General features: G+C 39.9%; 1 protein-coding gene across 5 annotated transcripts in view; it reads left to right on the forward strand.

Moving 5' to 3' along the window:
• acaca (acetyl-CoA carboxylase alpha) overlaps window positions 1-26,864 on the forward strand; it is a 266,819-nt gene that overhangs the window by 36,279 nt on the left and 203,676 nt on the right. For all 5 annotated transcript variants that reach the window (XR_011348882.1, XR_011348881.1, XM_069911758.1 and 2 more), the window contains 11 exons: window positions 1,790-1,900; window positions 3,591-3,800; window positions 7,608-7,778; window positions 7,913-8,074; window positions 8,808-8,971; window positions 11,600-11,750; window positions 18,907-19,010; window positions 19,375-19,456; window positions 24,137-24,282; window positions 24,390-24,540; window positions 25,162-25,296. Coding sequence is in view for 3 of the 5 variants with exons in the window: in XM_069911758.1 (XP_069767859.1) it covers window positions 1,790-1,900; window positions 3,591-3,800; window positions 7,608-7,778; window positions 7,913-8,074; window positions 8,808-8,971; window positions 11,600-11,750; window positions 18,907-19,010; window positions 19,375-19,456; window positions 24,137-24,282; window positions 24,390-24,540; window positions 25,162-25,296 (1,587 nt within the window). In the remaining 2 variants the exon portion in view is untranslated. The remainder of the gene's footprint in view (window positions 1-1,789; window positions 1,901-3,590; window positions 3,801-7,607; window positions 7,779-7,912; window positions 8,075-8,807; window positions 8,972-11,599; window positions 11,751-18,906; window positions 19,011-19,374; window positions 19,457-24,136; window positions 24,283-24,389; window positions 24,541-25,161; window positions 25,297-26,864) is intronic.

Consider the following 26,864-nt stretch of genomic DNA (forward strand, 5'->3'; position numbering starts at 1 on the left):
TGCCTACAAAAATGGTCTTGCATCCAAATTATTTGCTATTTTTTCATGGTGCTTCAAAATTTCACAGCAGCAATGATTGATGTACCAGGCATTATGGAAAGTTTTTCTCAATTATGTAGACATACATGTTGGTGCAATCCAACTTGCTGTATCAACTGTACCTCACACCATAAAAATTACATAAATCCAAACCAGAATTCTTGGAAATGTGCTTTAGGTGTGGTGATTAGAACCTTTATCCATTCAACCCGGCTGAGTGCAAAGGAGAGATCCTTCTGGGAGGACCTGAGGGACATTCTGAAAGAAAATTACAAGGTCGATTTTCCACAAGATCCAGAATTGTACCTTCTGGGAAACATTATGGATATATGTGTTTTTAAACTGTCCAAGTACCAAATTCAGTTTGTGAAGGTCATCTTGGTAAGGGTGTGGGGGGAGGGATAAAAACAGACTCTGTATGTCATATTACATAGGAACATAGGAAGTAGGAACAGGAGTAGGCCAAAAATGGCCCATCGAGCCATTCAATAAGATCATGGCTGATCTAATTTATGACCTAACTCCACCTTCCTGCCTTTCCCCATATCCCCTAATTCCTCTATCATGTAAAAATGTATTTAACTGAATTTTAAATATGTCTAATGAAGCAGCCTCAACCACTTCTCTGGATAGAGAATTCCAAACATTCACTACTCTCTGGGAAAAACTATTTTTCCTGATCTCTGTCCTAAATCTACTCCCCCAAATCTTGAGACTGTGTCCTCTCATTTTAGTTTCCCCGGCCAGCTCAAAAAACCTTCCCTCATCTATCCTATCCATACCCTTCATAATCCTATATGTTTCTATAAGATCTCCTCTCATTCTTCTGAACTCGAGCGAATACAATCCTAGACGATTTAATCTTTCATCATAAGTCAACCCCTTCATCCCAGGGATCAACCTAGTAAACCTCCTCTGGACCGTCTCCAAAGCCAGTATATCCTTCCTCAAATATGGAGACCAGAACTGGACACAATACTCCAGGTACAGCTGCAAGTGTACAAGTCTTTGAAAATCAAAAATAAAATATAAAAAGAGAAAAATTATGCAGACAATGAACTCCTTTTAGCCCTTGGATGTGTGTTGATGCTTGTGAATGGCAGTAGGAAACACTTGCCGATGGACCCATGCCATCCAGAGCATCATTTGTCTCATTGATGGTGATGAAATTTTTGGTAGATTTTGCACCCCATGGTCCATGATAACAAGGCTGATAATCCACTCACAACTGTTGGAGCGTCTCTGAACCTCTCAACCAAAGGTGTAAGAAGCACTCCCTCTGCTCACATCCTCCACCTGGTGAAGAAGTGGCGAGTTACTGCATACAAGTTTCTGCAAGGAACTAAACAAGTTTCCTCAGCGGGGCTGTGTTGTTTTTGCTGAGAGTTTCTCCCTTCAAAATATGTTTTTAATTTGCCGTGACATGCACGCTGCTTTATATCAAGACTTTAATATTAAGACTTTTTCTTATAAAAGTTGTGTTGATAAAAAAATTCTGACTTAAAATTCCCATCATTTTAGTTTCTCCCACTGATGCTGCTTGGCCTGCTGAGTTCCTCCAGCAGGTTGTGTTGAGCTTCAGACGCCGTCTCCTGCGTGTAAACACGTACTTAAGTTGTTGTATGATCCTCATTTTAAAAACAATTAATTCACTGGCTCTAGATCGGTGCTGTACAGGATGGCTCTTGTCTAGAATTTATTATGCTGCTTTTAATTTTTTTATTTTAAATCTGCATATTGCATATATCAGGCTGCAGATGACATTGGCTATCCAGTGATGATCAAGGCCTCTGAGGGTGGAGGTGGAAAAGGGATAAGAAAAGTGAACAATGCTGAAGATTTTCCAAACCTTTTCAGACAGGTGGGTTATAGCATTTAGAAAAATATGGAAGAATAGAAATGGATTGCATGATAAATTGTTCTTCCCGGAAGAGTGAGTTCAGAGTTAAATTTCCAGAGAGCCACATTAACAAGTCAATGCTGCACCAGTTTATTTTTGTGATTTTACTTCATTTTACTCCAATGAGATGAGGTTTAATTTGCGAGTGATGTGACCTGAGCTGAACCAAGTTTCGATCTCAAAAATGTTCAAATTTACTGATTTCTCCTAATTTGCGTATCAGGGTTTTATTAGTCCTGGTGGCAAATCTATTTAGGTATTTTAATTTGATTTGTGTTGGTTCTAAATTACCAACACTTCACTTTAACTGTCAAAAGATGGCTAGTATATTTTGTAAACTATTGTTGGAAGGAATTAAAACTGTTTATCCTTGGGTATTGCATTCTTTCTATTTAGTACAGAGGCCAGTCATAGTGTGCAGATATCAGGCAGTGTTTGATCCGAAGATTTGGTCACTTCACAGCCCACCAACCACTGATTAGTTTGGAGGCCTCAATTTAAGGCTACCTCCTTGCTTTTACATTACTTCAATCACTGTGTCTTCAGACTTTCATGTTTAATCTTTGCTTTTAAAATATGTTCAATTTGACCCTGCAGGCTTTGTGTCAATAATGAAAAATACAACTGAAATTTTCACTTTTCATTAATAACGTACTGTTTTCTTTGACAACTTCATGGTTTCATGTTGATTTAAAATATAAACATGTTGAACGTAGAAACATATTTGGAAAGTTTATTGAAAAGTGAGCGTTGCTATCTATCTAGTTTTAGTTTTCATATATTTATTAGAACATGCCTGCATATTAGTCAGACTTGTACAAGTTTCACTTCCCTCTCCATTCTATTTTTTATTGCTCCTTCCAAAGTACTCAAGATAGACTTGCAGGTCAGATATTTTTTTTTAAACTGCTAAAGAAAAAGTCCTGAGGGAGTTTTGAACACATTTGTTTGGCAGGGTTAGCCATTGTTAAGAATTATTGAGGTGAGTCCGTACTGCATGCAGTTCTGGTCTCCTAACTTGAGAAAATATGTACTGGTTTTTAAGGAAGTATAGAGGAAGTTGACCAAGTTGATTCTGGAGGTGAGGGTGTTGACTGATGATCACTGTACTCACTGGAATTCAGAAGAATGAGAGAGGATCTTATAGCTACATATAAAATTATGGAAGTGATAAATAGTGATAAGAAAATTGTTTTCACTGATAGGTGAGACTAGAACTAGGGATATATTCTCAAGATTTGGCTGAGTAGATTCAGGACAGTAAGGAGTGACAATTTTTCCCAGAGAGTCGTGAATCTGTAAAATTCTTTGCTCAAGGAAGCGGTATTATTGAAGACAGTATAGATTTTTTTGCATAATAAGGAAATTGAGGGTTATGGGGAAAAGGGGGATATAGGTGGAGCTGAATCCAGGCCAGATCAGCTACAATCTTGTTGAATGGCAGAGCAGGGTTGATGGGTCAGATGGCCTGTTTCCTGTTTCTTGTCTTCTTGGATATTTCTGGTACATTTTCTGCAGGGTTTACTTTTAAGATTTATCTCAAAATATAAAGAACAAGAATCAATTTCTATATCCTTTGAAATAGAACAGAGTGCAATCATTGCTCTTCAGGGTATTTTTTTCACAAAAGGAACCTCACTTTTTATTTTAGGTACAAACTGAGGTCCCTGGTTCTCCAATTTTTGTGATGAGACTTGCTAAACATGCACGTCATCTCGAAGTCCAAATCCTTGCGGATCACTATGGTAATGCAATTTCCTTATTTGGCCGTGATTGTTCTGTTCAACGAAGGCACCAGAAGATTATCGAAGAAGCCCCAGCAACAATTGCTACCTCATTAGTATTTGACAACATGGAGAAGGTAAGCAGGAACATTGTTATCCTTTGGTCCAGTTTGAATGAGCTACTTTTGTATATCCCACTGATGGAGTTTGAAAGGTTGTTTTTCGAAGTAGATGCAGCTTGAGATTCTGATTGCTTCCAGTATTTTCGGTTTTTGTTTCTGATTTCATGCAAGTGCATTTTTAAAATTTTCTGCATTATTTGGTTCCAGCTTTGGCATTTCTTTATGAGAGCTTTAAACATAGGCATTTTATACTTTTACTTTTCCCAATCTCACATTACATTTTGCTTTGTGTAACTTTAATTTGGTATCAAATTAACTTCTAGTTGATGATTTTCCTATCAATTTTAAGATCGGAGGCATGGACATTTATAGTAAAATCCTCAGTATATGGCATTTACAGGGATTGCAGGTGTCGGATATGCAAATTTTCTGGTTGATTGAGACACACTCTTACTTTTCTTTGGCTTGGCTTCGCGGATGAAGATTTATGGAGGGGTATGTCCACGTCTGCTGCAGGCTCGTTGGTGACTGACAAGTCCGATGCGGGACAGGCAGGCACGGGTGCAGCGGTTGCAAGGGAAAATTGGTTGGTTGGGGTTGGGTGTTGGGTTTTTCCTCCTTTGTCTTTTGTCAGTGAGGTGGGCTCTGCGGTCTTCTTCAAAGGAGGTTGCAGCCCGCCAAACTGTGAGGCACCAAGATGCACGGTTTGAGGCGATATCAGCCCACTGGCAGTGGTCAATGTGGCAGGCACCAAGAGATTTCTTTAAGCACTCCTTGTACCTCTTCTTTGGTGCACCTCTGTCTCGGTGGCCAGTGGAGAGCTTGCCATAGAACACGATCTTGGGAAGGCGATGGTCCTCCATTCTGGAATCGTGACCCACCCAGAGCAGTTGGGTCTTCAGCAGCATGGATTCGATGCTTGCGGACTCTGCCAGCTTGAGTACTTCGATGTTCGTGATGAAGTCATTCCAATGAATGTTGAGGATGGAGCAGAGACAGCGCTGATGGAAGCGTTCTAGGAGCCGTAGATGATGCCGGTAGAGGACCCATGATTTGGAGCGGAACAGGAGCGTGGGTATGACAATGGCTCTGTACACGCTGATCTTTGTGTGCTTCTTCAGGTGGTTGTTTTTCCAGACTCATTTGTGTAGTCTTCCAAAGGCACTATTTGCCTTGGCGAGTCTGTTGTCTATCTCTTTGTCGATCCTTGCATCAGATGAAATGGTGCAGCCGAGGTAGGTAAACTGGTTGACCGTTTTGAGTTCAGTGTGCCTGATGGAGATGTGGGGGGGCTGGAAGTCATGGTGGGGAGCTGGCTGATGGAGGACCTCAGTTTTCTTCAGGCTGACTTCCAGGCCAAACATTTACAATGCCTAACTAATACACCTACATTAAGAATAAACAGTTTAAAAGACAAAATATGCTGCAAAATGTTAAGTTCAATCCAATTCCAATTATCCAAAATAGATGGGACTGGGCCTATGTTGGATAAGTGTTTTTTAAAAAACAGCCCAGTAGCAACAGCAAATCACTTCTATCAATGTTTAAACAACAAACAAGAGAAGCCTTTTTAAGCATTAAAATAGTATTAATTCTCACCATAAAATGTTGGCCACACCACCTCCGCTGATCACCGAGACCCCCAACCGCTGCTGATCCCCAACACGTCCCCACTGCAGCTGCCGATCCCTGGGGAGGCTTCCCGGGCTGGTGCAACACTCACTAGTGTGACAGAGTATATAAAGGTGTTTGGGAGATAAGTTGGGAAAGCAGGTCACACACAAACACTTTAAAACACAGAATCTTTGCAGGAGCTTTTGCAAGAGGGCTCAGAGACTCATGATGGACTCTTATTTGCAAAAAGGGCATTAAATGTAACAACATGCAGGGCAGCTTTGCCTGGAAAACAGAACTTGCTGTCTGGAAGGTCATATGATCTTCGCAGGCAGAGACCAGAGAAAGAAAAAGGCTCTCCTCTCAGAGAGGAGGGAGTGTGAGAGAGAGGAGACACAGACATTGGTTCCAGCGGGTCAAGTTGGCAAGCTTTGGAAGACGGCTTGGTCAAAGGAGAGGACTGGCTGTCTGGTGTTTACCTTGGAATAGGAGAAACAGAAAGGAACTCTGTGGTGACCTGAATCAAGAAAAACTCTCTCTCTGAAGACCAACAAGAACCCTTCTGAGTGGTAACCATTTACCTGTTAAGCACCAAAGCCTGGTGAACTTTATCAATGTTAACTTCTGTGTACAAGAATTGTCTGCAACCAGTGAGATTGGACTGTGAACCAAAGAACTTTGCTGAAATTACACACACGTGCGCTTAGCATTAGAAGGGGGTTAAGTGACTCAATAGAGATAAGTTTAATTCTATTTTCATGTTCAAAGATGATTAAAAACAACTTTTGTTTAAATAATCCTTTGTCATGGTGCATATCTATTGCTGCTGGGTTTTGGGGTCCTCTGGACTCGTAACACTAGCGAGTCAGCAGGATTCTGTCTCCCTGGTCACCTGAGCTCCTGATGCCCGAGTCTCAAATCTGAATCTTCTCCTAGGCCTACTGCACATGCACACTGGGGAGTCCGGTGTGGGTGTGCGGTAGTAGGCCAAGGGGAGGGTCGAGGGTTTGTTGTGTTTGGGCGGGTGTGGGGGGGAGAGAGAACACCATTGAGCCTTAGGTCCCAGTCCTGTCGGGTGGCTGCTCTTCTTGATGATGCTGGGACGAGATTCTTCCAACCACTTGCAGATGGGAGATAGTGGCTTGGAATTTGAGAGGGAGAGTTGTTTGACCGAAAAGTCGATAGGGGAAGATAATGAAGAAATGGAAAGAGAGAAGGGAGGTAGTTACCTGAAACGAGTTCGATTGTTATTCTAATTTCATGTTGAGTTAATTTTTTTTTCATCCTGAGGTCAGTTCGGCTCCGAAAATATTTCTGATAAATGAGGATTTCTGATTTGTTTCAGATAACCTCATTTATCCAAAATAAAAAAAAAACATAACATAACAATTACAGCACGGAAACAGGCCATTAGGCCCTTCTAGTCCGCACCGAACCAAACACCCCTTTCTAGTCCCACCTCCCTGCACAATGCCCATAAATTTTTTTTTGGATAAATGAGGATTTTGGAGGATTCAATTTTCGATAATCAGAGTTGTGTTGTAATTCGAAAAAAAAAAAAATCAGAATTGTTGTCCTTAACTATGTAAAGTTCATTTTAATCAGATAATTTCTATAACTTACTAAATTTAAATTTGAACCCCAGCCGCCGGCGCTGTAACAGCATTTGCGGTAATCGCTAAGCTAACCATGCTGCCATCATAATTAACCCCACAAGTTCACAGATAAAGCTTTACTAATGCACTTAATACTAACAAAGATAAAGACATACTAGACAGGGATAGTGAGACAATTTGAGAGAGTCGTCCCAGTGGTGAGCGTCACCCCAGGATGCCATTCTCCACTGTGGTGACACTCACCGCTGGGACAACTCTCCCAGCTTCTGCTTGTGGGCACAATTGGGCTGAATGTTTCCTCCCATCTTCACCAAGGAATTGTGTGTGGCTTTGGAGAACTTTTACTTCTACAATTTTAAACTTGTATTTCATTTTTTTATTAATTCTTATTTATTTTAAATGCTATTTATTTATTTCCTCTATTTTTCTCCAGTTGCTTGGGTTGCCAATTCCTTGAATTCCAGATATTGAGCATTTTGCTGTACCTTGATTTACTGATTCAAAGTATGTCCTGTGGACATATCACAGGTAACTGGCTGAAAGACAAATGAGTGCTTCTTGGCTCTTACCATGCTGATTGTTTATTTTGCAGTGTGCGGTGAAACTGGCAAAAATGGTGGGCTATGCAAGTGCAGGCACAGTAGAGTATCTTTACAGTCAAGACGGAAGCTTCTACTTTCTAGAGTTAAACCCCAGGCTGCAGGTGGAACATCCTTGCACTGAAATGGTTGCAGATGTAAACTTGCCTGCTGCACAATTGCAGGTGGGTTCCATTTATTGCTCAGATTTTTTTAATGATCATCTAAATTGTTTCATGTTGACCATCTGTTGCATTTGTAATATATTACCCTCTCCCCGTGTTCATCTCTCAATTTCTCTGCCATTAATTTCCTTCAGATTGCTATGGGAATCCCTTTGCACAGAATAAAGGATATTCGAATGCTGTATGGAGTTGCCCCGTGGGGAGATTCACCAATTGATTTTGAGAATTCTACAAATATTCCTTGTCCGCGTGGTCACGTGATAGCAGCTCGTATCACCAGTGAAAATCCAGACGAGGTAAAATTAAATGTTTAATTTTAAGACCAATTTGTTGTTTCACGACTGTTTGCTTTTAATGAAGTCTTGGACAGAGATGCAGATATTAGAGCTGCATCGCACTGACTATCTTGACAATTTCAGGCCATTTATTGGGGTCACCAGATTCTGTAGCCAGAGTTGAAATTTATAAATGAGATCAGTTTTCCCCATGCCCTGCCTGTAGCTCTCCTACTTTGAATTAGAGAGAGACTGCATAACCTGTTTAAGATAGGGAGCTCATTGATGGCTATCTTGCGGTTATGGTTCAACAGTAATCCGATATTTTATTTTAGTTAGCAGACACTCTTTTTGGGATTGTTTGTGATACATATTTTTTGCTAACCTGTTCATAAAGAAGATAGTCACGTACATGAGCACAAATGCGAAATCACAGTGATGAGATTACTGAACACAACTAAGTTATTGTATGGGTTAGAAGGTAATATTTTATGAGATTATAGTTTAATTTTTACAACTCAAAGCCAATGGATTGTGGTTTAAAACCAGGCACGTGAACTTTCAAAGAGTGTGGATAGTTTCAGAGATATCTTGCAATTAACTTAAATGACCATTGATTCAGTTACTTGCTATTTTTATGTAATATGTGAATATATACACTAGTGTTCGACACTGCAAGCTGGGAAGAATTGCATTTCTGTGCTGTTGCAGCCAAGTAATTCACATTGACAGCTATTTTACTCTTTCTCTACAGGGGTTCAAGCCAAGCTCTGGTACAGTTCAGGAGCTGAATTTCCGTAGCAGTAAAAACGTCTGGGGTTACTTCAGTGTGGCAGCAGCCGGAGGCCTCCATGAATTTGCTGACTCCCAGTTTGGACACTGTTTTTCCTGGGGGGAAAACAGAGAAGAGGCCATCTCGTTAGTACTTTGTCTGATCATACTTTCCTTGAAATCTTCATGGCTGTTGTAACTAATTTACAAAAATAGGCTGGTGTTCCCATTCTTTAACGTCTCTCCCAGTTTTATCAAAGATGCACCTTGATCATTTGCAGTCTTCAGCCTATTTGTCAAATTTCATTTGTTTCTTGAAGGGCTGACTGCACCCTGATCTCCACTACTGACCCTTTGACTGTGGTGGTGAGGGGTGAAGCAGAATCTTGGTCACATTGTCTGATATTTCTTACTCCCTGCCCAGCTTAAAGATGTAGATTTTGGAAACAATGTGGAACTCTGGTGCTTAATCTCTTCCCACAATTCTTCCTCAATCTAGAACATAGAACATTGCAGCACAGTTCAGGCCCTTTGACTTTTGATGTTCTGCTGACCTATATATGTATATATTAAAAAAAATCAAACCCTTCCTACTTTGTAACCCTCTAATTTTCTTTTGTCCATTTGCCGGTCTAAGAATCTCCTAAAAGCCCCTAATATTTCAGTCTCCACCACCACCCCTGGCAAGGCATTCCAAGCACCCACAACTTGCTGTTTATATTTAAAAAAAAAACTTAACCCTGATGTCTCCCCTAAACTTTCGTCCCTTCTCTTTGCATTTATGTCCTCTGGTGTTTTGCTGCTTCTGCCATGAGAAAAAGGTGCTGGCAGTCCAGCTTATCTATGCCTCTCAGAATCTTGTAGACCTCTCACCCCCTTTGCTTCAAAGAGAAAAGTCGTAGCTCTGCTCACCTCTCCTCATGAGACTTGCAGTATTTTCCAATCCAGCCAACTTCCTGGTAAATGTCCTCTGCACCCTCTCCGTTAGCTTCCACATACTTTCTATAATTGCTTCATATTTTTGATTCTGAAGACCAGACAAAGTAGAAAGTTTTATTTGTAAAGTACCATATTGTATCCACAGGGCATGGTAAATGCTTCACATCAGAATCATTTCCTGCTGTTAACAGTGTGATGAGAGTTTAAACAGGGGTTTAATTCTTTCGAATGGTTTTGTTTTGAGAAAGATTATTGGAAATATTTCTCGGGCCTTGTCTTATCCCATCCATCATCAAGTAAGATGTATCCTTAGGTAAGTTTTTATGGTGATGATTGAGGACTGACTGTTGGGAAGATTGCCGGGCGTATCATCTGGTTTTTAGAGGCTATTATGGAGCATTTGATTCATCCTAGTAAAGATAGACTCAGATGTAGTTATTTTGTGCTTAAATTCTCACCCTGAAGTGAAAGTCATGATCCAGTGACTTGCTATCATTTGAACCAAGCTAAGAGGGAGGATCTTGCCCATTGCTCTCCCAATTTTGTACGGCAAACTTTTGAATGCCTTGGTCCTTTGCTATCTAAGTGGCAGATTTCAGAACATTGACCTTAAGAAATAGGCGTAGGAATTGGCCAGCCCTCTACTGTAGCTGGTGTAAAGAATCCCAAAGAGGCACTGCCTTCAGACAGAAGAAATCCTTACATCTTTAAATGGGTGATATCATATTTCTGAAACCATTTCTTCTTATTTTGGATATTCTCTCTGGGGGAAGTGGCCTCACATCATCTATCTCAGAATCTTGTCCATTTCAACAAGATTTTCCTCCCAATTTTCAATGAGTAAAGTCCCAACCTACTCAACTTTCTTCATGTGTAAACTCTTTCCAATAAACTTTCTCTGCATTGCGTCGAATCCAAATGCATTCTTTGTTAACAAGGAGACCTAAATTGTAAACAGTATACTAGATGCCATCTCTGTAAAGTTGCATCAAAATATCCTTGATTTTAAAGGCCACATCTCTTGCAATAAAAATCAACATAGAAGAAGTTGTATTGTCAACCAGCTTGGCTACATTAGATTCCCTCATCCATGTAAATAAATTGAGATTCTCACATTGACAAATGTAACACCACTCACTGGCAATTTGAAGCAGACCTATTTTTCCCAATTTTTTTCAGTTAGAACTGTTTCCTTTACCATATTAATAAGTTACCATCATTCATGTTGAGCTTTTGTGCAGTATATTTTAAAGTGACACTTCATTGAATGTTTTCCACAAATCCAGATACACTGTATTTACTAGTCAAGATACTTTCCTTCATCAAGAAACTTTGGAATTCTAGATTTTTGTTGGGCTTGAATTTTCCTGTTTAGTGTATATGATTATCTACTGGGCTTGTTTTAAGTATTTGTCATTATAAAGTTCTGTTTTATAATTAACTTCAAACCATGCAATTTTGTTTTATTTATAACGCATACAACAACTCCTTGACCTTGCATGATCTTTATTGAAAGTTTCACGTTACCCCCTCTGGATTTTAAAGGGTCTTGGTTAATGAACTTATGAAAATAAATAGCTGGATTTGAATAGAATTTGACTAATTGCATGCCCTGACCAGTGCTTGAAGCCAATAATTCCAACCAATAGAATTGTGTTCTTATAGCGTTTATAATTCATTAGGCTGGGATTCAAATGATGAGAATACCTGCTTTTTTACATTCTTTGGCGGAACTATAAGCAAAAGGAAAAGACCAAAATAAAGTCTTGCATTGTTCTAGGATGGTCATTCCTTCTCTGGTTAAAACTCTTGCTAACTTTGTTTCTTTCCACACAGCAATATGGTGGTGGCATTGAAGGAGTTATCAATACGTGGAGATTTCAGAACAACCGTAGAATACCTTATCCGACTGTTGGAGACAGAGATCTTCCAGCAGAATAGAATTGACACTGGCTGGCTGGATCGGCTCATTGCAGAGAAAGTTCAGGTATCGTCATTCGCTAAAGCCACAGGACCTGTGCGCTTAGTCTGGAGGGAGATGAAATCTAACTTCAGCGTGGTAGTCGCAGATTTTGGCGGTATTGCTTACCCATGGGTGACACATCGATTGTGCAGACCTGCTGAAGTTGGATCCTCTTATTTGTTCTTCTATGGCAGCGGTTTTCAAACTTTCTCTTTCCACTCAAATACTACGCATGTAATCCCGATGCCAAAGGTGCACTGTGAAGGGGAAGGGTTTTCATAAAGTGGTATGTGAAAAGGGGGGTGTGGTGGGAAAAGGTTGAGAATCACTGCCCGACACCCAATTATACTGAAATATTTTGCTTTGAGAAAAATGGTCATTGGCCCGTTTCCTTTGGAGTTATGAAACCGTGCACATAACGAGTCAATTGGGTACGATAAAAACAATGGTTTTCAAACTTTTTCTTTCCACTCACGTACCATTCCTCTCATTTTGGATCTCAGTTTGTTTACCCATCAGAATTAATTGGTCTCAGTCTTAAAGTTCAAAATTCTTTGAGGGATTCAGAATTGAAGGTGTTGGGTAGTCCTGTTGGAAATTGTATGTGGTCAGTGCCTTCGTTCATATGTAAGAAAAAGAAAACGTGCCATTGGATCGAATCAGTACAAGTTTCTGTTCCCTATTTTTAGTTTGTCCTTTGAACTCTGGCTGAAACTCGGCAGAGTGATGAGATGAAAAGAAATTAATTAATAGTTCCTTTGGCCAAACAGTTCCTTGCCTCTCCTTCCTTTCCTTGTCCCCATCCAAATGGGCTGATTCATTTCCAGTTGTTGGGCTTAGTGGGGAAATGACCATAAGACAAAGGAGCAGAGTTTAACTATTTGGCCCATCAAGTCTGGCACTTGCTTATCAGATGACTGCCTCTCCATTTGTCTGGCATTCTTCACCCCTCCCTGGTTCACTAATCCCCATCCAATCCTCCCCACACTGTCCTCAGTACACTAGCTATCTCCCTTCTGCACTGCACTGTCTTTTTTTTTTAATTTTTTATTTTTCACACTATAAACCACATTGATCAAGATACATACATTTTTCTTTTCGAATATATACAGTGTCGTTTTCTCCCCCCCCCTTCCCATCTCACCCTCCCTACCTCCCCTCCCATTCATTTAAAGTACAGAATCTAAGATACATTAAACCCATCAATGTTGTCACTCAATAAAAATAAACAAGAAATTCCACTGAGTCAATTCTTTTAATTTCCTCTCCTTCTGTCATTTTAGGTGGTAGATGTCCCCGGTAGGTTTTCTCTATTGTGTTTCATGTATGGCTCCCATATTTGTTCAAATATTGTAATATTATTTCTTAAATTATATGTTATTTTTTTCTAATGGAATACATTTATTCATTTCTATATACCATTGTTGTATTCTCAAGTTATCTTCTAATTTCCAGGCTGACATAATACATTTTTTTGCTACAGCTAGGGCTATCCTAACAAATCTTTTTTGTGCACCAACTAAATCAAGTCCAAATTCTTTGTTTTTTATGTTACTTAGGAGGAAGATCTCTGGGTTTTTTGGTATATTGCTTTCTGTGATTTTATTTAATATCTGGTTTAGATCTTCCCAAAATTTTTTCACTTTCTCACACGTCCAGATTGCATGAATTGTTGTTCCCATTTCCTTTTTACAACGAAAACATCTGTCAGATACTGTTGGGTCCCATTTATTTAACTTTTGCGGTGTAATGTATAGCCTGTGTATCCAGTTATATTGTATCATACGTAACCTCGTGTTTATTGTATTTCTCATAGTTCCAGAGCATAACTTCTCCCATGTTTCCTTCTTTATCTTTATGTTTAAATCTTGTTCCCATTTTTGTTTAGTTTTACCATTTGTTTCCTCATTCTCCTTTTCTTGCAGTTTGATATACATATTTGTTATAAATTTTTAAATTATCATTGTGTCTGTAATCACATATTCAAAATTACTTCCCTCTGGTAACCTCAGACTGCTTCCCAATTTGTCCTTCAAGTAGGATTTCAGTTGGTAGTATGACAACACTGTATCTTGAGTTATATTATATTTATCCTTCATTTGTTCAAAGGATAGTAATTTATTTCCTGAAAATCAATTTTCTATTCTTTTGATCCCTTTTTTCTCCCATTCTCTAAAGGAAAGGTTATCTATTGTAAAAGGGATTAGCTGATTTTGCGTCAGTATTAGTTTTGCTAATTGGTAATTTGTTTTATTCCTTTCTACATGAATCTTCTTCCAAATATTGAGCAGATGATGTAATACTGGAGAATTCCTACGTTGTACCAATTTTTCATCCCATTTATATAATATATGTTCAGGTATCTTCTCCCCTATTTTATCTAGTTCTAATCTAGTCCAATCTGGCTTTTCCCTTGTTTGATAAAATTCTGATAGGTTTCTTAATTGTGCGGCTCTATAATAATTTTTAAAGTTTGGCAGTTGTAAGCCTCCTTGTTTATACCATTCTGTTAATTTATCTAGTGCTATCCTCGGTTTCCCCCCTTTCCATAAAAATTTCCTTAATATTTTCTTTAACTCGAAAAATTTCTCCGTCAAGTGTATTGGCAATGCCTGAAAGGCAATAGGTATTGTATCCTTGGAAAAATATTCATTTTAATACAGTTTATCCTTCCTATTAGTGTTAGTGGTAAGTCTTTCCAATGCTCTAAGTCGTCCTGTAATTTTTTCATTAGTGGATAATAATTGAGTTTATATAGATGGCCGAGGTTTTTATTTATTTGAATACCTAGGTATCGTTTTGCTTGCATTTGCCATCTGAATGGTGATTCTTTCTTAAATTTTGAGAAATCCGCATTATTCATTGGCATTGCTTCACTTTTATTTGCGTTAATCTTGTAACCCGACACTTCTCCATATTCCTTCAATTTCTTATGTAATTCTTTTATTGGTATTTCTGGTTCTGTTAAGTATACTATAACGTCATCTGCAAATAAACTGATTTTATATTCCTTTTATCCCTTTTATTTTATTTTCTGTTCTTATCAATTCTGCTAGTGGTTCTATAGCTAACGCGAACAATAAGGGTGACAGTGGGCATCCCTGCCTTGTTGATCTGCTTAAGTTAAATTGCTTTGATATATATCCATTTACTGTCACTTTCGCCAATGGCCCCTTATATAATGCTTTAATCCAATTAATATACTTCTCTAGTAAACTGAATTATTGTAATACTTTGAATAAATAATTCCATTCTACTCTGTCAAAGGCCTTCTCTGTGTCTAAAGCAGCTTTATTCCCTTCTACTGCATGAATTAAGTTAATAAATTTACAAATATTGTCTGTTGTTCGTCTTTTTTTAATAAATCCAGTTTGGTCTAGATTTACTATTTTTGGTACATAGTCGGCTAATCTGTTTGCTAATAGTTTAGCTATTATCTTATAATCTGTGTTAAGTAAAGATATTGGTCTATATGACGCTGGTGCGAGTGGATCTTTCCCTGTCTTGGTATTACTGTAATTATTGCTGTTTTGCATGAATCTGGTAAGCTTTGTGTTTTATCAATCTGGTTGATTACTTCCAGGAGGGGAGGAATTAATAAATCTTTAAATGTTTTATAGAATTCTATTGGGAATCCATCCTCTCCTGGTGTTTTATTATTTGGTTGTTTTTTATTATCTCTTGTATTTCTACTATTTCAAATGGTTCTGTTAATTTATTTTGTTCCTCTATTTGTAATTTCGGTAGTTCAATTTTAGTTAAAAATTCATCTTTTTTGTCTTCTTTCCCTTCATTTTCAGTTTGGTATAATTGTTCGTAGAATTCTCTGAAGTTTTCATTAATTTCTTTTGGATTACATGTGATTTGTTTGTCTTTTTTCCTTCATGCCAATACCATTCTCTTAGTTTGTTCTGTCTTAAGCTGCCATGCTAGAATTTTGTGCGTTTTTTCTCCTAGTTCATAATATTTCTGTTTTGTCTTCATTATGTTTTTCTCCACCTTATATGTTTGTAGTGTTTCATATTTTATGTTTTTATCTGCCAATTCTCTTCTTTTAGTTGCGTCTTCCTTCATTGCTAATTCTTTTTCTATATTTACTATTTCCCTTTCCAACTGCTCTGTTTCCTGATTGTAGTCCTTCTTCATCTTGGTTACATAACTTATTATTTGCCCTCTGATGAACGCTTTCATTGCATCCCATAGTATAAACTTACCTTTCACTGATTCCGTATTTATTTCAAAGTACATTTTAATTTGTCTTTCAATGAATTCTCTAAAATCCTGCCTTTTAAGTAGCATGGAGTTTAATCTCCATCTATACATTCTTGGAGGGATGTCCTCTAACTCTATTGTCAATATCAGGGGTGAGTGGTCCGATAATATTCTAGTTTTATATTCTGTTTTTCTAACTCTCTCTTGCATGCGAGCTGATAACAGGAATAGGTCTATTCTCGAGTATGTTTTATGTCTACCCAAATAATATGAATATTCCTTTTCCTTTGGGTGTTGTTTCCTCCATATATCCAAAATTTGCATTTCTTGCATCGATTTAATTATAAATTTGGTTACTTTGTTCTTTCTGTTAATTTTTTTCCCAGTTTTATCCATGTTTGAATCCAAATTAAGGTTGAAATCCATTCCTATTAATATGTTCCCTTGTGTGTCTGCTATCTTCAAAAAAATATCTTGCATAAATTTTTGATCTTCTTCGTTAGGTGAATATACATTGAGTAAATTCCAAAACTCCAAATATATCTGACATTTTATCATTACATATCTCCCTGCTGGATCTATTATTTCCTCTTCTATTTTAATTGGTACATTTTTACTGATTAATATAGCTACTCCTCTAGCTTTTGAATTATATGACGCTGCTGTTACATGTCCTACCCAATCTCTCTTTAATTTCTTGTGCTCCATTTCAGTTAAATGTGTTTCTTGCACGAATGCTATATCAATTTTTTCTTTTTTCAGCAAATTTAGCAGTTTCTTCCTTTTGATTTGGTTATGTATTCCGTTAATATTTAAAGTCATATAGTTCAACGTAGCCATTTCATACTTTGTTTATCTTTCCTTTCCGTTTCCTCATCATCACCTTTCCTTCTTATCCATTTCTGCTTTCTTGTTTTGAACACTTTATAAGACAACATTTCTAAAACATCAAACATTTCCCTTATTCTCCTATCTAAAATTTCTTTAACCCCACTATCCCCTCCCCTTCCTGAGTTGCCCTTTATCCCTTGTCGGGCAACCACATCTCCCCTCTCCATTTGGATTTGCGAATTCACTCGCAAGCATCAACTGATTTCGCAGTGACCGTAACTCCTCCCCACCCAGCCCCCCCGAAAAGATTTCAATTTTCATATATAACAAAGGTCACTCTCTTAATTCCCTCCTTACTTCCTCTCTTCCCTTTCATTCCCTTATTAATTCTTATCTATTCTATATTTTCCTTTAAATACAGATACATTCATGTACACACACACACACACACACACACACACACACACACACACACACACACACACACACACACACACACACACACACACACATACATATAGCTCGTGGTCATTTTTACTCTCGTTACATGTCTTCATCTCTCTGCCTGTTTTGTAGTTGTTCTGCAAATTTTCGTGCTTCCTCCGGATCCGAGAATAGTCTATTTTGCTGCCCTGGAATAACTATTTTAAGTACCGCTGGGTACTTTAGCATAAATTTATATCCTTTTTTCATAGGATCGTTTTTGCTGTATTAAACTTCTTTCTCTTCTTCAGGAGTTCAAAACTTATGTCTGGATAGAAAAAAAAATTTTGACCTTTGTATTCCAGTGCCTTTTTGTCTTCTCTTATTTTCTTCATTGCTTTCTCCAATATATTTTCTCTTGTTGTATATCTTAAGAATTTTACTAAAATGGATCTTGGTTTTTGTTGTGTCTGCGGTTTCGGGGCTAATGTTCTATGTGCCCTTTCTATTTCCATTTTTTCCTGTAATTCTGGTCTTCCTAGGACCCTGGGGATCCAATCTTTTATAAATTCTCTCATATTCTTGCCTTCTTCATCTTCCTTAAGGCCCACTATCTTTATATTATTTCTTCTATTATAATTTTCCATTATATCTATCTTCTGAGCTAACAGCTCTTGTGTCTCTTTAACTTTTTTATTAGATTCTTCTAATTTCTTTTTTAAGTCCTCTACTTCCATTTCTACGGCTGTTTCTCGTTCTTCCACCTTGTCCACTCTTTTTCCTATATCTGACATGACCATCTCTAATCTATTCATTTTTTCTTCTGCACTTTTAATTCTTCTTTTTATTTCACTAAATTCTTGCATTTGCCATTCTTTTACTGATTCCATATATTCTTTAAAAAAAATATATCCATTGTCTTGCCTTTCCCTTCTTCTTCCATTTCTCTATCTTCTTCTTCCTCTGGGTTGGTCATTTGTTGTTTCCTTGTTTTCTTTTTACTCTCTTCTTTCTTGTTCTCTTTATTTTCTATGTTCTCTTCCTGTTGTTGTGTTGTAGCTGTCATTCTCAGCTGTGGAGATCGACTCCTCAGCTGGTCCCCCCTCCCGTCAGTGTTTTTTTTTGTCATGCGCGGTTGCGCGCTTTTACTTGGCTCTGCGAGCCATTTTTGTAGTCCCGAGCTCGGGACTTCAACTGACCTTAGGGAGCGGGCTTCTCTCTCCGTGGCGGGCCTCCTCGGACAGGTAAGGCCTTCACCTTCTTCTTCCGACGTTCTTTCTTCTTCTCTTCTTTCCGTTGCTTTTGACTTTTCTTTCTTCGCTGCCATTTTCTTCCCACCTTTACTTTCACTTTGTTTTAATTTTTATGTTTGTGCCTTTGTGTTTTGTGTGATTTTTTTTTAAACTTTTCCGGAGAGGGCTTGAGTTCCCCGATCGGCCACTACTCCATCACGTGACTCCTGCACTGCACTGTCTTGATGGAACATTTTCCCCTCTTGAACCTTGGATACCAAGGCCAGCAGTCACCTTTTTGAACAACGGATGAGGAAATGTGGGATCAATTGGTGCTACTCTCAGTTCCCCCTACATACAGTCTGTTTAATCATGAAGTATTTGTGATTTTAAAAAAAATTATTGTTGCGGCGAAACGGACTGGATAACACATTTTCAGGTGCCTGTGTTTTCTGTACAGCATCTTTCTTTTCTCCCCTTAGGCTGAAAGGCCGGATACCATGCTGGGAATTGTTTGTGGAGCTCTTCATGTGGCCGATAAATCCTTCAGGAACAGTGTTTCCAACTTTCTTCACTCACTGGAACGGTAAAGAAATTTATTTACATTTTTCTCTTAATATCATAACTGAATTATGCTTTTAGCAAACGCTAATATAGCACCAGCTATAGTCCAGCTCTGTCCATAACGAGTTTGTACCTTCTCCCCATGACCTGTGTAGGTTTTCTTTGAGCACTTCTGTGTCCTTCAACCCTCTAAAACTTGTGGGTTTGAAGATTAATTGGGTATAATTGGGCAGCAAGGGTTTCATGGATTGGAAGAGCCTTCAACTGTGCTGTATTGTTAAAACTAAAAAAATTTAAATCTTAATTTTTGTATTATTTTTCTCTCTGTCCTATCAACCTCCTCCCCTGAAATGATACCAATTGTCTGCTTGGATGTCCTTCCTCAGGGGACAAGTCTTACCAGCTCATACTCTTCTCAACACTGTGGATGTGGAACTCATTTTTGAAGGGGTAAAATATGTGCTGAAGGTAAATTTATGAATATGACATTTGCATTTTTTGGCCCGCAAGTAAAATGTTTAGCAGCATTCATTTATGAGAATCTGTATTGTTTTGCCTGGAACCTTGAAATCTTGGCAATGTTTGGCCATGTTGGAAACTTATAATGATGAGAGGATTTAAGGCATTTTGTGACACAAGGTCTTTTCATCTGTTGGTTTAAAAAGGTGGTGTTTTCAGCTTGTACAGTCTCTATTGGGGACTCTTGCTTTACTATCCCACTCTTCTGAGGAAGAGCAAAAAAGGTGACTGGACTGAGAGGGAAAAATATTGTTTTTTGCTGATGTTAAATGGATGTTACGGTATTAAAATGACTGCACCAGCAAAGAGGTGGGTTTTGAAAACACTCGTCAGTTTGCAAACACCAATGTTAGTGTCCTGATTATGTGGTCAAATTTGTTGATTGAGAGATATGGTTGCTCTTCAGACTGTACCATTGTAGCGGCCCGTGGCCCACTCCACGCGCCGATACAGCAAACAGTTGTCGAACACGTCAATTTGGGCAGACAGCACGCGGGATGAGACACCCGCTCCCACAGGATGCAGGAATAGCAGTCGAATCGACCAATCACAGACAGCGGATTGCAGGGGTCCAATCCAGGCCCGCGCATCCGGGACAACCAATCAGCAGCCAGCTTCGCTTAAGCCATGCCTCGGTGGTGACACGGCCAGCTGCCTATTGTAAGGTAAAACATCATGAGATGGGAATGTGTAGGGAGTTACCCTGTACAGGGCAGTAACAAGAAGGGGAGGTGTCCTTGTACTCCTGTTAGGTAAAACATCATGAGATGGGAATGTACAGGGCTGTAACAAGATGTGAATGCATCCTTGTACTTACAAGATAAGAGAGACATTGATGGATTGAGAGGCAGGAAGCTAGCAGGGAAAGGATAGCAACAGTTTTAGTCATTGGACAAGTAATGATATGATGATGTTCTAAGCACATATCCAAGGGTATAAAAAATCACCATTTTGCTGATAACGGCAGAATGCATTCTCCGACTAACATGTTTAGTCGCAAGTGTTACAATCCGGTAATAAAGAACAAAGAACCCTGATTTCGACTCAGCCTGGTGTTTGTCTCACTCATTCATGAACAAAGCAGACCTAACACTATAAAAGGCAGGGCTGCAGTCCAATAAAGTCAGTGTCGATCACACTCCCTTGGTGTGCGAGCTTTCTTTCTACCTCAAACTATAACTGGAACGGCCCCGCTACACCATGATTTTTTTGTGCACTTTCACAGGGAAGGCAGAACCTTTGTTTAACATCTTGGTGACATGCAATACAACAGGAAACACTGGAAATAATTAGCAAGTCAGACTGTATCTGTGGAGATGGGTTGATAACATGAGAGGAAGTGTAAGAGAAACATAAATGGATGGTTTGTTATAGGGTAGCGGGCAAGAAAAAATCTTTGTATTAGGTGTCTGTGTCTTAACTTTGAGACCATGATCCCTGGTCTCCATTTGCTTGGAGACAAGGGATCAAGGGAGCTTACCCCTTCTTGGTCTCTACTATCTCCCTGACCTTCCCCTCTCTGAATCAGAGTGCTCGATCCTCAGTAGAGACATCACCTTTGTCCCCCTCCGCCCACACCTCAATGAGTTCTGCAAATTTCTTTAGGCTCACTTCCATGACTGTGACCTCTACCCCTCCACCCAAGACCCCCTTCTCCTGCTTCAAGCCTTCTTCTTCTTCTTCTTCTTCTTCCTGGACACCTCGTCCTGGCCAGCTGCCTGGTCTGGACTTTTTTATTTCCAACTACCACCAAGACATCAATCGTCAAAACTTTACCACTCCCATCTCGTATTCCAATCTCGCTTCGTTCGAATGCTCTGCCCTCCACTCTCTCCGAAACAATTCTACCAACCACAGACAAAGGTGGTGTGGTTGTGGTCTGGTGCACTGATCTCTACCTTGCCAAGGCCAGTCAGTAGCTCCTCCGATCTACCCCTCCCACAGGACCCCACCACTATACATCAAGCCACCATCTCCAACTCCATCTCCAACCTCATCACCTTTGATTACCTCCCCCAGGCAGACCCATTGTTTCTGCCTGCTCTTTTCCCACCTAACTTGTTTCATCTTATCTTGTGTGACAGAGTATAATCGAGGTATTTGGGAGACAAATTAGGAGGTTAGTTAGAGCAGGTCACACACAAACACTTGAAAACACAGAATCTTTGCAGGAGCTTTTGTAAGAGAGCTCAGGCACATGATGGACTGCTATTTGCAAAAGGCAACAAATGTAACAACATGCAGTGCAGCTTTGTCAGGAAAACAGAACTTGCTGTCTGGAAGGAGTTTCCAGGCAGAGATCAGAACAAGCTTTGCTCTCAGAGTGGGAGGGAGTGAGAAAGAGGAGATACAGGGACTTCAGTTCCAGAGGGACTAGCTGGCAAGCTTTGGAAGACGGCCTGGTCAAAGGAGAAGACTGGCTGTCTGGTGTTTTCCTTGGAATAGGAGAAACAGAAAGGAACTCTGTGGTGACCTGAAAGAAAGAGGTTATCATCTGGAGAACCCTGAAGGGGACAAGTTTCGTCAGCAAGGTACTGGAGTGGCTGATTGAGAAGGAATCAGTTGTGGATGTCCTGGAACAAGGAAAACTCTCTGTAAACCAACAAGAACCCTCCTGAGTAGTAACCATCTACCTGTTAAGCACCAAAGCCTGGTGAACTTTATTAATGCTATACTTCTGTGCACAGTACAAGAATTGCCTGCAACCAGTGAGATTGAACTGTGAACCAAAGAACTTTGTTAAACTTACACACACGTGTGCTTAGAATTAGAGGGGGGATTAAGTAAGTCAATAGAGATAAGTTAAAGTTTGATTCTGTTTTCATGTTCAAAGATAATTAAAAGCAACTTTTGTTTAAATAACCCTTTGTCGTGGTACATATCTATTGCTGCTGGGTTTTGGGGTCCTCTGGACTCATAACACTTGACTCTGTCTTTTCTCTCCTGGTCTAATCCCTCCCCACTATATATGCAACACCTCACTTGCTCTCCATTTCTTCATTGACCAGGTTCCCCGAACCAGACTGCCTCATCTTCACGATGGATGTCCAGTCCCCTTATACCTCTATCCCTCACACAGAAGGTCTGAAAGCACTTCACTTCTTCCTGGAAAAGACCCGACCAGTCACCCTCCGCCACCACCCTCTTCTGCCTGGCAGAACTTGTCCTCACTCTAAATAACTTCTCCTTCCTTCTCATCTCACTTCCTCTAAATCAAAATAGTAGCCATGGGTACCAACATGGGTCTCAACTACACCTGCCTGTTTGTGGGCTTTGTGGAGCAATCTATGCTCCAAGTCTACACAGTCAAGGCCCCTCAACCCTTCCTCCAGTATATTGAGGACGACATCGGGGGTGGCTCATGCACCTGTGATGAGCTTGTCAATTTCATCCACCTTCAGTAGAATTTCTGGTGTATTTTTGTTGAATGACAACATTGTCTGACTGGTTTAATGTAACCTAGATTGTATACCTAAAATGGATGGGTGGGGGGGGGGGGTGGCTTGGGAGGAGGGAGGGGGGGGGGGGAGAAAAAGTCATTGTATATGTGTGAAAAAGATAAAGTGTGTATCATGGCTAATGTGATTTATGATGTGAAAAATAAAAAAATTTAAAAAAAAAATTTCATCCACCTTGTAGCCAACTTCCACCTTAATCTCAAACTCACCTGATCCATTTCTGATAACCCTCTCCCATTCCTGGATCTCTCTGTTTCTATCTCAGGAAATGTGCTTTCCACAAACGTATACTACAAACCCTCTAACTCCCACAACTACTTAGACTACACTTCCTCACTCCCAGTCCCCTGCATGGATTCCATCCCCTTCTCTCAATTTCTCTGTCACCACCGCATCTGTTCCCAAGTTGAGGTCCTCCAGACCAGATCGTCTGAAATGTCTGCCTTCTTTCACAAACGTGGTTTCCCCTCCACCACTATCAACTCAGCCCTCATGCACATCTCCTCCATTTCCTGCTCATCTGCCCTGGCCCCCTCTGCCCCAGATGCAACAAACATAGAATCCCCTCATCTGCACCTACCACTCCACCAGCCTCTGCATCCAACACATTATTATCTCCTGTCTTTGCCCCCCCCACACACACACTCTTTTATTTGGACACCTGCCAGCATTCTCTCATACCTTGATGAAGGGCTCAAGCCTGAAACGTTGGTCTTGACCTTTGCTACATAAAAGACACTGTGTGACCTGTTGAGCTTCTCCAGCATTTTGTGTTTTACTTCAACCATGGTGTCTACAGAATTTTGTGATTTACTCCAGTTATAAGAAACTGCGTAGAACTTTGCTCATCTCATGGAGATCTGCAATTCCTCTGAACTTCAGTATTTAAAAAGCCCATCATAGTTTATCACTCCTCATTGAATATCTTTGATGCTATGAAGATGCATTCCTTTAGGTGGAGTAAAGTGATCCACGAAAAAAAATTAGTTGAATGGGGTCAAAGGGTGTAAGTCATTCATCAAGATTTCTGGATGAACTCAAATAAGTTGCATATGCAAATGAATGGAGGATATTTGTTTGAAGCCCTGGGCATCTTTTTGACTGATAATATATTAACATTGCCTTGAGGAAATACAGAAGTTATTAACTACCTTATTCATCCTGCTCACAGGTTACACGGCAGTCACCCAACTGCTATGTAGTTATCATGAATGACTCCTTTGTGGAGGTGGATGTACATCGGCTGAGTGATGGCGGCTTGTTGTTGTCCTACGATGGCAGCAGCTATACATCATACATGAAAGAAGAGATAGACAGGTGAGGGTTAGAGCTGCTTTTTGTACCTTGTGTTGCTGCATCCGATAATTGGATCTTTTTGGATCTTTGTTATAAAGCACTTCAACCTGGGACTCTTTATACTGCAGATACCGCGTTACAATCGGTAACAAAACGTGCGTGTTTGAAAAGGAAAACGACCCATCGTTGTTACGCTCTCCCTCCGCGGGAAAGCTGATCCAGTACACGGTGGAAGATGGTGGTCATGTTTTCACCGAGCACTGCTTTGCCGAAATTGAGGTAGATTGCCAATTACATCCAACTAGCAAAAGTGCATGAACAAAGCTCTGGTCACACACGAAACTGAGAAAGAAAATCACGCTGCAGGCTATTTTGACCGGGCGCCTGCCCTGATTTTTGTCCATAATTTGATGAAAAGCTCAATCTGCCCTATATATAGCCTGCTGAGTTTCTCCATTGTGATTTTACTCCAACCGTGGTGTCTGTGGACTTTTATGTTTTACCTTCACCACATTGCAGATGCTGGAAATTTGAACTGAAAGCCAGAAATGCTTAGCAGATTAGGCAGCGTCTGTGAATGATTCCAGTCAAAGAGCCTTTGCCCGCACAGGACAAGAGACGCCCAATTCAGACATCAGTTGCCCTTGTGTTAACAATGAAGCTAGCCTGATTTAACTGATTTAATTATTATTCTCCATGTCGGGATTCTATTGTTTTAGAAACATTTGAGTCAATGGCATATTGAATACATCTTGGTCCAAGCATTGCACTTGGCTTGAAGCCTTCAAAATCTGTCTCAAACACTGCCGGGTCTCCAAAAGCCGATGAAACTTTGGGACCATGCATGCAGGTGTGTGAGGATATCCGTGCAAGTTGTGATTTGTTTCTTTTCTTCTGTAGGTGATGAAGATGGTGATGACTTTGGCTGCTCAGGCATCCGGTTGTATTCATTACGTGAAGCGACCGGGAGCTGTCTTGGAGCCAGGCTGTGTGATTGCCAAACTGCAACTGGATGATCCGAGCAAAGTTCAGCAGGTTGGAGATGGTCTTTCGGATTTGCCTCTCCCTAATGTCTTGACTTTTTTTTTGCTGGCTTCTGATTTGAATAATCTGATAAGAAAAAAAGGTGTTCTGAGAGGGAAAATATACTCTCTGCCAGTTCATGGGAAAATCCTAAACTTAGAAATGTTGCCTCAAAATCAGGGGTTGTTTTCTAAGCCTAGTCTAAAATACAAATCTTGACAGTGAAGTCTCAACACCACTATGACCTTCCCCTCCTCTCCATATCCTATCCCCATGCCAATGGCTCTGTCTCAGGTGTCCCAGTCAGGCCCTGAAGGCACTCTACCATCTTCCTGGTGCTGACAACCTGGCTCACCTCCACACGAGTGCCCTCAGTGCACCTTCCTAACACTGACAGTCCGGCTCACCGTCACGCAAGTGGCACATCCAACCGTCTCAGGACTTCCCCCGTGTGCTCTATCTGCCCAGTCCAACTGCCACTGACTCCGGCTTGTTTCAGGAGCCGATGATGTTTTGTCTTAAAATGTACTAATAAAAAATGAAAACCTTTTGCAGGATAATTTGGTATTAAAATATTGTGACAGCTTCACTCCACTGGTCAGTGTTAAGTGCCAGGCTTGGAAGGTCATCCTATGCAAAGGGTATGGCTCAATACCTACATTATAGGTGGAAAATCTGGGGGCCATCCTATACATTGGCATATACGTAATTGAATCATTTGTATTGAAGGCATTAAGTATTGGTTAAAATACGTTTTATTAAAACCTGCGTTTAACGTATGTTTTTTTTTAAAAAATGCTGCTGGAAACCTTAAATGAAAATGGAAATACTCACCAGGGCAGGCACCATCTGTAGGAAGAAGAGGTGGAGTTAATGTTTCAGGCTGAAGACCCTTTGTCAGAACTGGGAAGAGAGATGTTAAAACAGGTGGGGGGGGGGAGAGGGAAGTGTTGGATTCCTAGAAAGCAGCTAGAGCGTGATTTTATATGTATTGTGGTCTTGTTATCTCTGCACACATCCAGAAATGTGGGTTGAGAAAAGATTTGTGTTGATTTGCCTCTTTTTTTCTCACATAAGTTTCATGCAAGCAAACCCTCAGCTTTTTTTTTTGAGTTGGGACTGGTGAATGCTGTGCGAGCGAGTTTCTGTCAACACGTTTTTCTAGGATCATCCTGAAGTGCTCTCTCCACTTTCCACAGATAGTGCCTGACGGCTGAGTATTTGCAGAATTTTCTCCTTTTATTCCATAAATTTTTGTGAGATTCCATAAATTCTCTGGAAGTGGCTGACTTCACAAACTGCAGATGCCGACTCATTGAACTTTTGACATAAATGTTACTGTGCTGCCTTCAAACCACATGACTGTAAAGAAAATGAACTATTTAATCAGTGTAGCACCCTGGTCGGTCTCATGTATGGGTATGGTTAACTGGGAAGCAGGTTTTGACCAGGCCCGTCAGGATGAAGTCAGGAGTTTGCCTGCATAGTAATCTTCAATTTTTAATAAAGCAGTGGGAAGGAGCGATGGATGAAATGATTAAATTGAGAAAAAAAATATACGGATGCATGGTAAAAGTAAA

The sequence above is a fragment of the Narcine bancroftii genome, chromosome 14 (assembly GCF_036971445.1).
Source record: "Narcine bancroftii isolate sNarBan1 chromosome 14, sNarBan1.hap1, whole genome shotgun sequence".
NCBI classification, from domain to species: Eukaryota; Metazoa; Chordata; class Chondrichthyes; order Torpediniformes; family Narcinidae; genus Narcine; species Narcine bancroftii.